The sequence below is a fragment of the Saccostrea echinata genome, unplaced genomic scaffold (assembly GCF_033153115.1).
Source record: "Saccostrea echinata isolate AGI-Se365-2 ecotype Australia unplaced genomic scaffold, CSIRO_AGI_Sech_v1 ptg000025l, whole genome shotgun sequence".
NCBI classification, from domain to species: Eukaryota; Metazoa; Mollusca; class Bivalvia; order Ostreida; family Ostreidae; genus Saccostrea; species Saccostrea echinata.
Window position 1 is genome coordinate 6,654,449 of NW_026889774.1, and position 13,915 is coordinate 6,668,363.

The 13,915-nt window shown below is 29.8% G+C and overlaps 1 protein-coding gene across 1 annotated transcript; it reads right to left on the minus strand.

Moving 5' to 3' along the window:
- Nucleotides 1–2,840: 2,840 nt before the first annotated feature.
- Nucleotides 2,841–10,565, minus strand: LOC133192547 (mitochondrial-processing peptidase subunit alpha-like). The gene is made up of 12 exons (XM_061328541.1): nt 10,510–10,565; nt 8,555–8,763; nt 8,066–8,145; nt 7,863–7,945; nt 7,224–7,326; nt 6,885–6,977; nt 6,033–6,311; nt 5,502–5,713; nt 5,054–5,144; nt 4,247–4,309; nt 3,798–3,942; nt 2,841–3,477 (listed from the first exon to the last, which is right to left on the minus strand). The coding sequence occupies exons 1-12, from the start codon at nt 10,557–10,559 to the stop codon at nt 3,302–3,304; spliced, it is 1,584 nt and encodes a 527-aa protein (XP_061184525.1). The 5' UTR covers nt 10,560–10,565; the 3' UTR covers nt 2,841–3,301.
- Between the last annotated feature and the right edge of the window lie 3,350 nt (nt 10,566–13,915).

The following is a 13,915-nucleotide window of genomic DNA, read 5'->3' on the forward strand; positions in this document are numbered from 1 at the left end:
ATGTGGACTGTGGTAACTTTTATTTAATGAAGTTGTGGTCATGGCTGATGTTTAAAAAAATTCTATACCATGTCAGGAGTGCAACAGAAAAAATGTATTGTTGCCAAAAAAACATCATTTGTAAAATTCTGAAAGAAAATTAAAACAAAATAGAATTTTTGAAGTGTAAAACAATAACTGATATACATTTTAAAACTTAAAAATGTTATTATATAAATCACAAGCAGCATTAATGAGAGTCAAGTACTAGTATATGTGCATACCCAATAATGTCAGGAGTGCAACATTTGATGTTTCGCTCCCAAGCATGAAAAAACTATTATTATTATTATATGATTTTCTGATTTTTATTTTGGAAAATAAAGACACAAAGAGCATTTTTACCAAATAGATTTATCAATTACAGGATCTGTCTGTGCTTCAGATCTATATTTCTATTGTCAGGAGTGCAACACATTTTTTTTAAATATTCAAGTTGTGTGACGAAAACACTTCTATTCATGCTTAGAAGTATTCATTAATTAATAATGATCTTTCTGTATAATTTAATACTAAATTATTGACAGTTTTATTATTAAAATCCTTCCTTTTTTTCAATTTTATCAATTCAGATGTGTTTTTATCTTTTTTGTGATTTTTTAATGAATGTTAAAAATAAACACACTAAAAAATTGTCATAAAATTCAAGTAATTCCTCCTCAACTTCACTGGAACAACAGAACAAGTTCTTATGTACTTTTCACTTCACAATTATACTTTAAAGGCCCCAATGCTTTTGGTCAGGAGTGCAACAAATATGTTTGAATTATAAATCATTCAATAAGAATAAAAATAAAGAAAAAATTATGAGTAGAATTTTTCTGGTGGGTAACTGTGTTTTTCCTCTAAAGGAAAATATGCTATTTAAATATATTTTATCTTCTAAATATACATTTAAGCTAGTTTTTTGGCATAAATAGGGAATAATTCCAGATAAAATGCGAATTTTGAATACTTTCATCTGTTTTAATTATGAAGTATTGGACTACATGTATAAATATTGCACAATTTCATTACCACTTGATGTTGCCAACACTTTATATTTTGTGTTCTATGGTTTTAATTTTAAATTTTACTGCAGTCAGGAGTGCAACAAAACTGCTTTATAATTACCAATGCCTTTTAACTATCTTTACTAGAAAAGAAGTTGAAAAAAAATGTTTGATACTATTTGATGTTAAAAACACTATGTCTATCAACAAATTACAGAAATTTTACAGTCAATTCAGGGAATAGTTTTCATCATTTCACATATATTTTTAAATACAATTTGTATATTTTATACTTTGCAAATAATCATGTTTTAAGATCTTCAAAAAATAAATTTCCTGCCGTAAACGATGAAAAATATCAAAACGACAAATTGATTTACAAAGTAAGAATGGATTATTGTGTGTTATAATTTTTAAAACAAATTAATGTTAAATAAAATACATATCAGATGTCAGGAGTGCAACACAATAATGTAACATAGGGTCACTTCAAAATCTAGTATTTTTTGTAAGAGAACTCGTATATAAAAATTCTTTTTTGGCTTAGATTTAAAGAATTGACTTGAACGGACAAAAAAGTGAAATTTGGGGAATTTTATTGTTTCATATTTTTTTCATATTAAAACTTTTCAGACCAGAATTGAAAAATTAATGTAAAATAACAAGCAAAAAGCCAATTTTTTGTCACATATACAAGAGAAGATACTCAGTCAAGGTCTATATTTAATCATTTATACCCCTTTCCCAATTTTGAAGCATAAAAAACTATAATTTCTTGTGATTGTGTATTTAAGAAAGTCTTTTAAGGTGTAATGATATTTTCTTTTTTCAAAAGAAATTTTACTAATAAAAATTCTGAAACTTTTTAATCCAATTGTCTATTCTATTGCCACTTCAGGACTTTAAACTAGAATGCATGTGCAATATGATGATATAAGTGAAAAATATGTTATAAGTAGTTGAATTTTTCCAAAAAAAATTCAGTTTGGTGGTCATTTTTTTTTAATTCACCCTGTAATAATACTTGACCAAGAAGTGCACGGGATTGATTGATTGATTGTATGATGTTTTACGTCCCATTCGAGCATTTTTCGCTCATATAGAGACGTAACCATATACCGGTGAAGGGAGTGCATGGGAAGACCTCTTTAAATGTGCATATTGCCCATTTCAATAATCAAATCGATAAAAACCAACATATTTTACTGGTTTGGCAGCACTCATGGGCGAACATATTACATTTCTGTATACCAGTAATTACTTCATGCTGGGGTCTTCTTGGAAAGTTTCAAGGCCATATCAAGTTCCACTGCAACCCCTTAAAACAAGATAAATTTTATTTCAACAAATGAGAGACGTGGTACTCACTGTAGTAGCGAATCTCATCTAATATATTAGTCTCAACCTTCATTATGGAACCTTTAAAAACTAAATGAACTTAAAATATTTTTTCAATTATCGAAAAAATTTTATTCTCATGCGTTTCAGTGATGTATTTTTGTTTTTCTTTCTTGAGTTGTTGGTACTAATGAGATTTTCATATATGAATAATACAAGTTGCATTTCTTGACACTGTATAGAAAATGCTGCCTTTCGTGAATGAAAAAAAATAGTGTAAAAAAATATCAGCGTAAAGGTTAGAAAGAAAGGAATTTGTATACTAGTTGTGAAAGAGAGTAAGCTCAAAGGAGTTTTTATATTGATTATCTAATTACAATGTGATTCATATGAAAAATTTTGACTTCTAAAGACAAGGCAGACAGAGGGAAAAACCTACATTGTATCAATTTTAAATATGTAAGCTGTGAACAATTTATCATGTTTAATTAAAGTACTCAATCTCACTCTGATTTATTTCTTAACAAAATAAGCATAAAACATACAAGATCTAGTTAGTCCAAGCAAACACTGTTATCTGTAATAGAGAGCTGCTACAATATAGCAATATTAATAATGAATTCATAATGTCACGTACAAAAACTTATTGAAGTCGGTGTTTCAATGTTTCCAATGGCACTTCAGCAACATGAACAAAAAATCTGCTAAAAACTGAACTGTGTGACCAGCTGTGCTTATTATTATGTATCAATTATAGAATGTACCACAATGTCAAGGTACAAACACTTCGTTTATAATTACGATTACACAGATAAAATATTGGAGTAGAAACCAAACTCCTCCAACAATTAATGCATGAAGCTTGTTTGAGGATGTTTGTCCTGCAATAAGCACTGTATATGTTTTCATAAAAAATTCACTGTATTATAAAGTTATTTGAAGAAAGATGCAAATCTCCTTTTGTTTTTCACTACAGCTCCATTTGCCAAAATCTCCTGGAACCTTTCATATGGTGGTAATTTATCTAATGTCCCATATGCAGCTACTGCTGGTTTAGAACGAAGCATTCTCTTAGCTACACGCTGTAGGTCTTCCCTTGTTACCTTCTCTGTAAAAATACGGAACTGATTATTGTTTTGCCTGTCATTTCATTTACAACTTATCTGATAATGTCTCAACCAGAATTGCCAGCTAAAAATAATTTCAAAATTTTCTCTGGCTTATCAATTTGAAAAAGTTATCTTAACAACCAAATCATGTATAGATTTCTGAAGTTAATTTTCTGTTAAATTAACACTTTAAACTTCACATCAGTGATTCTGAATTCACCATGCTTCCTGTTAAGAAATCTATATAGAATTATTATACATTAGAATAAATTCTACAGTACAGAAGTAAATTAACAGTAAAATGATTATGATAGCCCACCAATTTCCTCCAGATAGAACTGAGCTGGATTTCTGAATCCGCGGCTGAGCACCTGTCTCCCAACATCTTCAAACATCATAGGACGAGACTCCAGGTTATACATCAGTAGGGACTGGAGCTGCTTCTTGGCACGATCTAATTCCTCCTGATGAATCAGTTTTTTACACACCAATTAGTTTTAGAACTTTATTAACATAAAAATTCCTTATTTCAAGATACATATACATGTGTCTTATTGCTTAAAACCAGAAAAGGACTTGGAGCTTCATAAAATGCTCCTGAACTGCAAGGTCTTACAGAAAGAGTTAAGGCATACAAAAACTTTATAAAATTTCAATGTATTAAAACATTTTTAAAATATGAAATTTCATTGTCCTGTGTTGCTTAGTACCTTTACGGTATATACTAGTCAAACTTTGAAATGATGCTGATAACTAAAATTAACAAACCTTGCTTATTTCTTCTGGAGTTCTTAGAAACTCGGATAAAACAACTATTGCTAAGTCATCCAACTGAAAGAGAAATATACATACTTTCTAAATTTCAAACATGACCTTCATTAACGTTACTGGGTTAGACAAGGGTAAAATAAGAAGGGGTTAAAAAATGACTAACATGCTATGAATTTGACTATTCTGACACAAAAGACTGCATTGTTACATAAATATAAAATATGACTGTCAGAGTTTCAGCATCTGTATTGTGTGTGCCAATTTGAAAATACTTATCAGTACTTGCACATACAGATATCTGAGATTTAACTCTCAATGACAAGGTACATTTGTATTAGGGATGGGTATTGGCAAAAATTTTGTATCGTGATATATCAAGATTTTCCCCCAAAAATATCACGATAAATCGTGATATTTTTACACACAATTTTTACTACAATTTCAAATGAATTTCCACAATATTTCTTAAAAATATGCTATAAAAACATAGCTTTACTTTTTAAATTTTTATTTATTTAATATAAACCATGTTTGGATGCCATTGTTTAACTGTTTTCAACATTTTTTACACGTCCTGCAATTGTCATTCAATAGTTTGAACAAATAAATGAATAATTTCCGGAATTTATAGTTATGTACCAAATACCGATATTTTAGTCTCTGTATCACGATATGTATCACGCAATAAAAAATCGCGATATACCGGTAAACCGATAAAATCGCACATCACTAATTTGTATATACAAAACAGTGTCCTATATGTTAAATGTACAAAGTAAGTATACTTCTAAACTTTATGATTACCTGGCTAGGATGAGAACTGGCCATAATACAGAATACCCCAGAGTCATCATACACATGGTTCATGGCAACACAACCAAACATCCAGTGGTGTCTGCAAATAACATTGTAGTTTATTTAAATATTCAAAATACCAATATATGTATTTTGAACCAATAAACAAATACATCAACACATTTGATATTAAAACATACCATACTATTTTCAAAAGGATAAATTTTTGTGGTTTGAGTAAAATAATACTGGATCATAGGGAGTTGATTTTATGGTAGAAGAAGGAACATGAATGATGATACTTTAGCTTGAAAATTTTGAACCATTAATTTAAGGACATAAAATGTACATGTAATTGGTTTTTTTAATACCTTGAAAACAAAGAATATATAACCCTTTCAAAAATATAGGATTTCACATTTCTTTCCTTAACATGTAGACTTCTTTGCCAACTTACCTATTTAATACATTAGTATAAAGTCTGGTATACATCCCCTTCCCTGGACCTCCTGCAGAGAAAGCATTTCCCCCTCCCAGCATCATATTAAGAACACAGAATGCTATAAAGTCGCCGTCCTTGTGAGAACAGCTCTCCAACCCCAGCACTAAGTGGGCGAGCTCTGGGAAAGGATTGGGTCCCTTACTCACACTGGATAGGTCTTTTTCAATCTTAAAAAAAAGATAAACAGCAAAGGATTAATATAACCACAGAGAAAAATAAAATTATTGATAAAATTTTTTGGCTATTTTATCTTTTTTAGATATAAATTTTTGTCTAAGATATAAGATACGTTTTAAATATACAGTATATACTGAAAATAAATGTCAACATTGATAAATTATTTGACAAAAATTTAATGCAGAAGAATGTGAAGAAATTGTACAGAATCAGAAACATTCACATTGCCCAGCTACATGTATGTAACAAATCTGGAAAGTGACATAAAGAAAGTGTGCAAAAAACTTCTTATCTCTGAGGAGTTCTTACCAGCATCTTCCCTCCTGTGTACTGTGCTATAGAATGATCCACTGATTTACTGTGATCTACCAGGGATGGATCCTCTTTCCAAAGAGGTGTCTTCTTTACAAAGAGCTCCCTGGCCAACTCCACTAACCTGTCATGTTCCACCCCCACCCCACAGAGAACCATTCTTGAGGGGTCATGAAAATTGTTCATAAATGTATACAGAGTCCCTTTGTCTATTTTGTCAATGTTTTCTTTGGGACAAATTTTTGGAAGACCCAGTGTGTTGTCTCGATAAGCAGCCTGCAAAATACATTGTAATACAAGATACATGTCAGCAAGAAGCTCTGTAACTGTTAATTTTAATGTCAGTAGAAAATAATATTTTTTAAACTGAAAACTTTTAACCACAAAATAAAGTAAATGTAACATGATTACTGATTAAACTGTATTTAAATAAGGAGCAATGTGGAACAATTTTGTCTTTAAACATCAGTATTCACTGATTTTTTTTTCTTCAAGTTATCAAAGAAGTGACAATCAAGTAAGGTCAATATTCCAAAAAACCCTACAATGTATATGTACAAATTTGAATAATTACGGCATTCATTTGTATAGTGAAACCTGTCTAATCAGACATGCACTGGGAGACAAATTTTGTGTCAAAATAGACAGGGTGTCAGATTGCACAGTGTAAAAAAACATGGAAAATAGTAAAATGAGAACGAAATTTAACATCGGAATTCACAGCGTGACGGAATACACAGGTGTCGGATTAGACAGTTTTCACTGTACAAGTAATATTGGCAATTGGGGATATGAATGAAAAGAGGCAGATATTCAATAGCAATTAGGAAGAAGACAAAAAGTACTAACAGCATGTATTAATTCTGTCATCAATATGTCTGGCTGAGGACTGCTTTCAATATTCTCAAGATCAAAAGCCACTGCCATTTTACAGTAGTCAATCTGCAAACAGATAAAAAAAGGTTTTTTTTTTCATCAGTTCATAGTTTGAAATCATATACTAAATCTTATTTGCATATGAAAAGCATTACGAAAGTTGTTTAAAAAAGAAACAATTCTGTCAAATTCATATTTTTATACAATTATATATAATTCATTAAGAACTTTCTCCTGTTGTCTGTCAACTAGTTTTTATTTATAATAATAGCCAGGAGCTGCTAGAGAAAAGGCAATCTTTATTATACAAACCTGTTCCTCTGTGATGACAGGTCGCAGTGCAACCTCTGACAAAATATCTAATCCCTTTTCTAAGCCTTCTGTTTCAATTGACATTGCATATATAAGGGCATCTCTGTAAATAAAATGAGCTTTTATTCAATACATTTAGAGAAAAATCTCAAAAGTTTTTATGTTGTATACATTTCAATCTATTTTTTTTTTTTAAAACTTGAAGTCAACCATGACAATATGATTGAATAGAAGATAAGGAAAATACAATTAAGTCATTCAATATATTATTCATGTGTCCAGAGCAAAATATAAATCAATATCACACAAGTATCACTTTTTCAACAGGAAAACTATGATCATTAATATAAATATTACATGCTAACTTTTCCACAGGAAAACTACGATCATTATAAATGTCTGCTTAGGATGTCAGCATTTTTTGAGATACTCTTTAGTCTTACAGTGTATATCATGGTACGAGGTAAATAACTTAAGTAAATTTTTGTGAACAGCTGAACTTTCTTCATCCATTTGGTACTTTCTAGTACTTGTGTACTTGTAAAAAACTACAACTTAATTGTGAGTTTGAATTCTATTTAGATTTGTAGTCTCCAGTATCTATAAACTTGTTGTTACTAAATATAACTTCTGACTGACCTTGATGACTGACAATCACAAACTCCACCATATTTTTCTAAAACTTGTAATATCTCATCATTGCTCTTGTATTTTGTTGTTGACTGCCAAAGAAAACATACTTAAATCAATTCATTAACAAGAATATCCTTATTGAAATACATCATTCTGAAGTAAATCCAATACTAAAAAAGAATTTGTTTATAAGGATAAAATATACTGACACAAAATCCTAATTTTTCTATAAAATGTGAAATGCCACTGGGATAAGCTACTTCATATCTACTGCCAGAATCAATCAAAACTGAAAAATAGGAAGTCATACATGAAAGGCATTTTATTGTTGTTGACGAAAATCATTAAAAACTGTAAATGCTACAATGCAATATGAATTAATGAGAATTCATTTTTGCCAATACTATTTCTCTACTGATTTTGCTTTAACATGTTAAATAATGCTTAGTTTACTGATTTGTAAAATTTCTGATGCATAGCAAAAGTATAGATTCATTAAAAACATCACAAAAGATTTTTAAAATATGTGAAAGGAATACTCTTTTTGACAGAATTATTTAAAAAAAGAGTACTTAAACAAATTTGAAAAATTTGGCAAAAATAATCCCCCTTCCTTTGAAATATACTGTTACATGTACATGTAGTACATGGAAAGAAAACTGATAGTTCTTTATTCAATGACTTTATGTATGACATACCTCCTAATGTACAAAAATGACCAAACACTTTCTGTGATGCCACTCGGAGTCCATTCTCAAGGGTTGTAACTGGAGTGTCGTATGTTTCTGGTGACGCAGTGGCATATTTCAGTTCAGGAAAATCTGGCAGTGGTTGACTCAGCGGGGTATCCTCATCTTTAAGTCTATGTTGGGTTGTCGAGAACCTTCTTAAATTCAGTTTTCTTCCTCTGAAAAAAAAATATTTTAATCTAACATCAGAGACAATTTGTAAATTTATTTTTTCAAGTGACAACAAAAAAAATGCAATCTCCCCAACCAAGTACTCTAAAGTAATAAACTATCATAATATAATAGCCAATTCATTTTGTACTCAAAAGTATCAGATTTTATGTAAAATGGTAAATGGAAAGTTCAATCAAAAACTGGTTTTGAATTTGCAAGAAACAGTCAGTGACAAAATGTTTTACGACTCTTTAAAAAAAAGTCTTTTGGTAGGGATGGGTATTTTTGTATCATTATTGGCCGATATATCACGATTTTTTCCAAAAATATCATTACATGCAATTTTTAGTATTACAATTTTATTATATACGAATTTCTACAATTTTCTATCAAATATATTGTGAAAATTTAACTTCATTTTTTTACATTTATCATCTATAAATAAAGCATGTATGGATACATGTACTAGGATGCCAATTAATGTTTTACTGTTTTACAACATTTTTTATAATTCCAGTAATTGTAATTCCAAAGTTTGAACACAAAATTAATTATTTCCGGAATTTATTATTACATACTAAATACAGTATTTTAGTCTCCATAACATGATGTGAATATGGCCTCGTGCGTCCTCCGGGGCACGGAGAGGATAAGTAAGTGTAAGTAAGTAACACAATGTGAATCACACAATAAAAAATCGTGATATACCACTATACTGATAAAATCTTTCATCCCATTTTTTACGTAAAAAGAACCTCCTGTCAAGCTAGGAATCCTGTTTTTGCTTGATCCAACCCTATTTCTTTTAGTGGTGCATGTGATAATAGACCAAGAATTGATTAAACAATTCAGGAGGGTTTTTCTTCAATGAGGTGGGAGGCAATTCCAACAATAATTTTACTTTGGCCAAATTCATCCTTCAAATAAATCAAATGATCAAAACATAGTCAATCTGATCCAGGTTATCACCATTAAACTCCCAACAAAAATTTGCCCCCCTCCTCCCAATGAAAAGGTGCACACCCTTCTCCCCTTTTCACATTTTCAGCACTCTTAAATCACAGAAATGACCACTTTCACTTTGAATCTCCTTCTTGATTTCTTTATAAGAACCTTTAGAGGAGCCTCAGGAGGTGGGGGAGGAGGGCTTGTGGTTAATTATTATCAACTCTAGAGACACTAAAGACTCAGTGCCAGTGTTCTTATTGTATAGAATGTTCCTTAGTTAAAAGATGGCATCCCACGGACCCTATATAATGATCATATTTTGATAGTTTGTCCCCTCTGCAGCAGATAAGTGAAGAACAACTCCAATCTTAGCAAATACTAATTACACTGAATAAGGTATCAAATGTTTATAAATACAATTTATGCTATAAATACAAGTAATATGTCCCAAGACACAGTTCTTTTATTCCTGAAACACAAGTTTGCAATTGTGGAAAGACAACGTAAATAAACGGCAGATGAACCAAAACCTTACCCACGGAAATATTTTCATAGAAAATTAAAAAAAAACTCTCTAAGACAACAGGCATGTCAATATCAAGTTACATATATAGTATGAATCTTGTGTAAGCCAGTGTAAGGTCACATTTCGTAAGAAAAAAGAAGACAGTATTAGAGGTCCTTAAAATTGCTGAAAAAAATGTTATTTCACATTTTCTTATGACATAATCAAATATATGAAACATTTTCATTTATCGATATGTACATTTTGGAAAATCAAGAAATATTAACTTCATACATACCGTGAAATTCTGCAACATCCCCGAACACAATTCGACAAGAGAGCTGCCATCTTTGATTTTACATAAAGAACTCCCGAACCCGATCTTAAATAAATTCCCTTGTCAATTTTTTTTTTAAAAAGCGAGCTTTATTATATTATGCATTAATAAACTAAGAAGCTCTAAGATATTAGATTTTATATAATTTGCAATAAAACAATTCTTTCATTTTCTCTGAAAACACACACTCACACACAAATCATATAAAATAATTAAGAGCTTATATTAGCATTACACATTGTACATGCATAAGTGATATTGATGAAAAATGTTACGTGGAGAATTTTCATATTAATTTTATCTTTTTTATTTCTCGTGATAATATCTACATATTTGTTGCAGTGTACATACAAATGTATATATTAATAAATGAACTGTATTTATTATTTATTTATTTTCATTTATTTATTCTTTTCTTATACATGTATGTATGAATTCAGACTTTCATCGGTTTTAGAATCTAGTAAAACACGAGAAAAGAAATCATAAGTTCAATTCATTTGTATTTTATTTCTTAACAATACACGTACAAAAATATATACTGAAAATTGCTCTGGCACTGGACAATAGTTCAAATCTTCATTGATGCTAGAACCCAAGGAAAGATAAAAGGGAAAAAAAACATTAGATAAATTCATTTATATTTTAACACTTGGCACAGAAAGATGTGTCCTTTCCACCCATGCTCCGTGATATGTGTAAATGGATGTACTGGGCCAGGGAAAACGTCTTGGGTGTTTAAACTATACATGTACTATCACAAAGGTCAAATTAATATGCTTTTGAATGATTCACCAAACAAAATTTTGTATTGTTATAACATTTATCATTCGATATTTTAAATGATGGTAAAAACTATTGAGAACATAGAATTTTTTCGAGGATTACCTGTAGAGGAAAAAATTAATGTTCTTTCAAAAAACAAAGTACATAACATAATTGTTCTTGATGATTTTATGCTAGAGATTTATAATGACTCCGAAAAGGAGAAGCTTTTTAAACAAAAATCACATCATTCACACTTAACTGTTATATTCATAACACAAAATATTTTTTGTAAAGGCGTAAATTCTCGATGAATTTCTTTAAATTTACATTATTACATATTAATGCGGAATCCTAGGGGTATGACGCAAGTAAGGACATTGGGCACCAGACTGGACAGATAAAATTATTGAAAGAAGCATATAAAGATGCTACACGTGAAAAAAAAATCTTATTTACTGATTGATCTATCACCGACATCGGACCACGCACACAGGTTTTGCACCAAAATATTTTTCAAGGAGGATACTGTTTTATGTATCGAAAGCAAAAAAAACAAAAAAAAAAGAAGAAAAAAAAAGAAAGAAAGAAATGAGCAGTGCTGTTAAAGGTGTTCAGTTTCATGGATCTAATCACAGATCCAACATCAAATAAACAACAGCGTAAATATTTATTACAAACCACTGCAAGTGAACGCCAGGTGAATGGTATATGTGAGATGTTATATAATATTGTATGTTGGGAGATTAATGTCTCAAAGAAGGAGAAAAAAATCTTCTGAAATCTCACTCAAAACTTTTAAATTTTCTTTTTTTCCAAAAGGAAACCTTTAAAATACAAACTCTTCTTGTTGGTAAAATACAATCATGTAATGCTGAATGTTTTAAGAGCCGTGCAAAAAAAAAAAAAAAAAAAAAAAAAAAAACACTTATAAATGATTCCAGATGATAAAATGGTGGCGCTTTTCTTTTCTTTTTTTTTTTTTTTTTTTTTTTTTTTTTTTTGCTATACAATTCTTTTATCCATTACTGAAGAAAACTTGAATTTTAAGACGCACGCAAATGCTTTCTCGCAGACAGAAATGATGGTTCTGTGAAGAATTTGCGAAATGAATTCGAAGATTCTTAAATCAAAATGGATATGGAAAATCAAAACAACTTAAACTTACAATCAAAGGAATTCAGCGAACTAAAATTAACAGAAGGACTCCTCCAGGAATTCCAGACTAGAGAATTAAGTGGTTAAAATTTTCATAATATTAAATCTATAGATGAAAAAGAAAAGCAGATTGCTGCGATGTTTTACAATGCTAAAAAATCAGCGAGTTTTTCGGGACCTCAAACAATTTATCAAGTATTGCGAAAAGATAAATGTAATATTTCTCTTGGCGATGTTAAAAAATGGTCATATGGAGCACATAAAAGAATTCAACGTAAATTCAAACGAAATAACTTCGTAAGTTTCAAATCTGATTATATTTGGGAGGCAGATGTATACATGTATTATGGAAAATTATAAAGAATGTAATAGAGGTTATAAAAAAAATTATTAGTTATTGATACTTTCTCCTGGTTTATATTTACTCGTATGATTAAAAGTAACACTGGAAAAGACACCAAAGCAGCGTTAGTTATTTTAAAACTCAAAATACTGAAATAAAGACACATTTTGCAGAAAGGTGTATAAGAACAATAAAATCTAAATTAATAAAATATATGCACAACTCGAATACATTTAAATGGATTGATAAACAAAGATATCACTGATTCATATAATAATACTGTCCACAGATCATTGAAGACATCTCCTGCATCTCCTACAAAGGATGAGAAAATCAAATTATGGAAACTGTTTTACATATGTATGACGATGATTTAAAAATCACAGAACAGACCACTTAATCTATTTAAATTTTTAGTAAATGATGCTGTACGTATTTCATCTATAAAAAGAACATTTGAAAAAGAATATAATGTTCGATGGAGCACAGAGATGTTTATTATAGCTAGCAGACACGTTAAAGAATATACGTGCTTAAAGATTTGAATAACTAATTGATTACTGGTGAATTTTATGAGCAGGAACATGGATGATAAAACAACTTATAAAATAGAATCTGTTATTAATAAACGAAACGGTCACACAATGGTAAAAATGAAGTATTAGTGAAGTGGATGGGTTACAACTCTTCATTCAATACTTGGATTCCCGAAGAAAACATTATTAATTTTGAGTAATCGGGTTTAATATTATTTTAAAAATTATTTATTTTTTATGATCAATTCGAATGATTGTAAACATATTCACAACTACTACACATTACAAGATTTTACAACTGAACTTACCCCATGAAAAAGATTTATCCGGAGACTGGGAATGTGCAATAACCGAATTTTCTTAGAGAAATAATTCTGACTTTCAGAAGTTTATTTATTTATTTATTTATTTATTTATTTTTGTGAAATATGTGGAATGTATTTGTTAAAAATCAATAATTACCTATTTTAAAAAGAGTGCAACTTCGAAAAGCAGATGATGTATTTATCTTTTACAAGCCATTTGATATGAAAGTTTTAGTTAAGAAACAGAATTTAAAGAATTC

What these genes read in the sequence shown, in the direction of transcription:
- LOC133192547 (XM_061328541.1), bottom strand. Translation starts at nt 10,559, where the DNA reads ATGGCAGCTCTCTTGTCGAATTGTGTTCGGGGATGTTGCAGAATTTCA. An exon ending in TAGAAAAATTAGGATTTTGT is followed by an intron (nt 7,946 to 8,065) that starts GTCAGTATATTT and finishes TTTCTTTGGCAG; the next exon opens with TCAACAACAAAATACAAGAG. An exon ending in GTTCTATCTGGAGGAAATTG is followed by an intron (nt 3,478 to 3,797) that starts GTGGGCTATCAT and finishes GTATTTTTACAG; the next exon opens with AGAAGGTAACAAGGGAAGAC.